The 2,289-nt window shown below is 36.7% G+C and overlaps 1 protein-coding gene across 1 annotated transcript; it reads right to left on the bottom strand.

Annotated features, from left to right (window-relative positions):
* Positions 1-155: 155 nt before the first annotated feature.
* LOC109222245 (cellulose synthase A catalytic subunit 1 [UDP-forming]-like) lies at positions 156-1,583 on the bottom strand (the record flags this gene model as incomplete). Its single annotated transcript, XM_019386616.1, has 3 exons — positions 1,363-1,583; positions 370-565; positions 156-264 (listed from the first exon to the last, which is right to left on the bottom strand). Coding segments are annotated over exons 1-3 (386 nt in total), but the record flags the coding sequence as incomplete, so codon positions are not given.
* Positions 1,584-2,289: the final 706 nt, after the last annotated feature.

Genomic DNA, 2,289 nt, shown 5'->3' with positions numbered 1-2,289 from the left:
CACTTCCTTACTTGTTTGGTTTAAACTATGTTATTTACTGTTTTGGACAACTGTTAGCGTATTAGATCTTTATCTGTTGGCTTGCCTAGCATCCTAAAAGTTAGGAGCCATCACGATCCCGACGTTAGGAAATTCCGGTCGTGACGCCGTGCTACCACAACTCAGTTTGGCGTCTGGCCTTGCTATTGCCTTGGGCATAATTGAACTCATTGTCGATGTCATCAACATCATCTTCATCATCATCTCCATCCACTCGTGGACACCCTAATATTTGCACAACCAATTAACTAATGTTCATCTTAGAAACAGAAATAATAACTCAAATGAAGCAGGAAAAGAATCTTAGACAACTTATTCAGGAAATCTCACCCTTATATCTCTTGTATCTTGTCTTGCACTGGGGACATGATTGATTTCCATCTTTGCGTTCATACTCGTAACAAGACCGGCAAACAGGAAATGCGCACTCATTACAAGCAACAAAGACATCACCAATGGCATTCAATCCGACAGTATCACCACAAATTTGGCAAATCTGACTGTTCAGAGGCGTAATGGGTTTCGGCTGCATTCACAACAATCAATTAAAGCAAACAGGAACGCAATGAATTGAACAATAAGTGCCCACAAACCTACTCAATTGTACATTAATTGAATTCAGAGGCTGATTTTGGAAGGACAGTACTCGCAATCAAGTATTAATCAGATTCAACCATTTGATGATCAGTGTTGTATCAAGTAACCTAAAACTACGGATAAAGCAATGAGATCTATCCTAGCAATGTCGGGACACATTTAGTACACCTTAAATGATCAAAATTGGAACAAAACCAGATCAAGCTCAACTATGAAAAGACCCTATTAAACAACTACTAAACTCGAAAATACATCAATCTCCTACTGAATCACATAGAAAATCCTGATATTGACCTAAAGCTCAGTCTACACTTCAACCAAGACTCAATGTGTAACCAAATTCAAGGAAATTTGCGAATTTAGATTCTCAAGAAAACAAATCTGAACACTGACCCAACACCAACAATGCTTCACTGTTACTTCATCAAAAAGAAAACTAATCTGAACACTTCAAATTCAAGATGATCAACTTCTCTATCCTAAATCAGCTCAACGATCCCAACCTTTTACAATATCTCACTGCTACACACTCACACATTAGATCTGAACACCACATTCAATTGAAATTTATTAGAAATTCAGTAGCTGAAAAAGCAGAAGGAAAGATCCTAACTCCCACTATTACACATTTACACATTAGATCTAAACGCCACATTAGACTAAAAAGAGAATAAAGAAACAAGTTTTTAACTGAAAATATGAAAAGGGTAGTTTCCAAAAGCATACCCCACTATCAGAGTCATGGCGAATTCGAACCAATTCATTCCTCTTATGTGATCCAGCAACCATTCCTGCACTTGCCTCCATTTCTCTCTAACTTCTGGGGGGTTTAATACATGAAAGATCAAGGGGAAATGGAAAAGGAAATTTGGGTGTGAAGCAGCAGAGCATTTCTTTGCTTCTCTGCCAATCAACTGGTCATCACTACTTGTGATATACACTTACTATGCTTTCTGTTTTATTTATATTAGTTTTTGTTGGAAGTCTTGTTTTTTGTATTACATTATTATTGTTATAAATAGAATTCTATTTATGGCGAATGTTCATATTTAGAGAGATTTTAGGGTTTATTACTTGGTGGCTAAGTCAACCTATAGAGAGTTCTATTCCATTGTAATTCATCCCAAATTAATAAGAATTCTCTCTCTACTTTTCTCTGCAATATTATTCTTATTCTTTCATTATTTTATAACACGTTATCAGCACGAGACTCTACCGTCTCAAGAAGCTCTTTGAGAAGATTAAAGTAATTTTTCTCCTCTTTTTAATTATGGCTGACATTATGAAAAGAAAGTTCGTTGCCCTTGAAATTTCGGGCAAGAACTATATGATATGGGTGTTGGATGCTGAAATCCATTTAGATGCAATGGGTCTTGGAGACGCCATTAAAGACAGAAATAAAGCATCCACCCAAGACTGTGCTAAGGCCTTGATTTTCTTGCGCCATCACCTTGATGAAGGGTTGAAAATTGAATATCTCACAGTCAAAGATCCACTTATTTTGTGGAATGGCTTAAAAGAAAGATATGACAACTTAAAGTTGGTCACTCTTCCACAAGCACGATATGATCGGGCTCATCTGAGGCTCCAAGACTTTAAGTCTGTTTCTGAATATAATTCTGCGATGTTCAGAATTACTTCTAAATTGAAACT

Source organism: Nicotiana attenuata, unplaced genomic scaffold (assembly GCF_001879085.1).
Source record: "Nicotiana attenuata strain UT unplaced genomic scaffold, NIATTr2, whole genome shotgun sequence".
In the NCBI taxonomy this organism is placed as follows: domain Eukaryota; kingdom Viridiplantae; phylum Streptophyta; class Magnoliopsida; order Solanales; family Solanaceae; genus Nicotiana; species Nicotiana attenuata.
The sequence above is the reverse complement of the archived record's forward strand: the minus strand, read 5'-3'. Positions and strand labels throughout refer to the sequence as shown.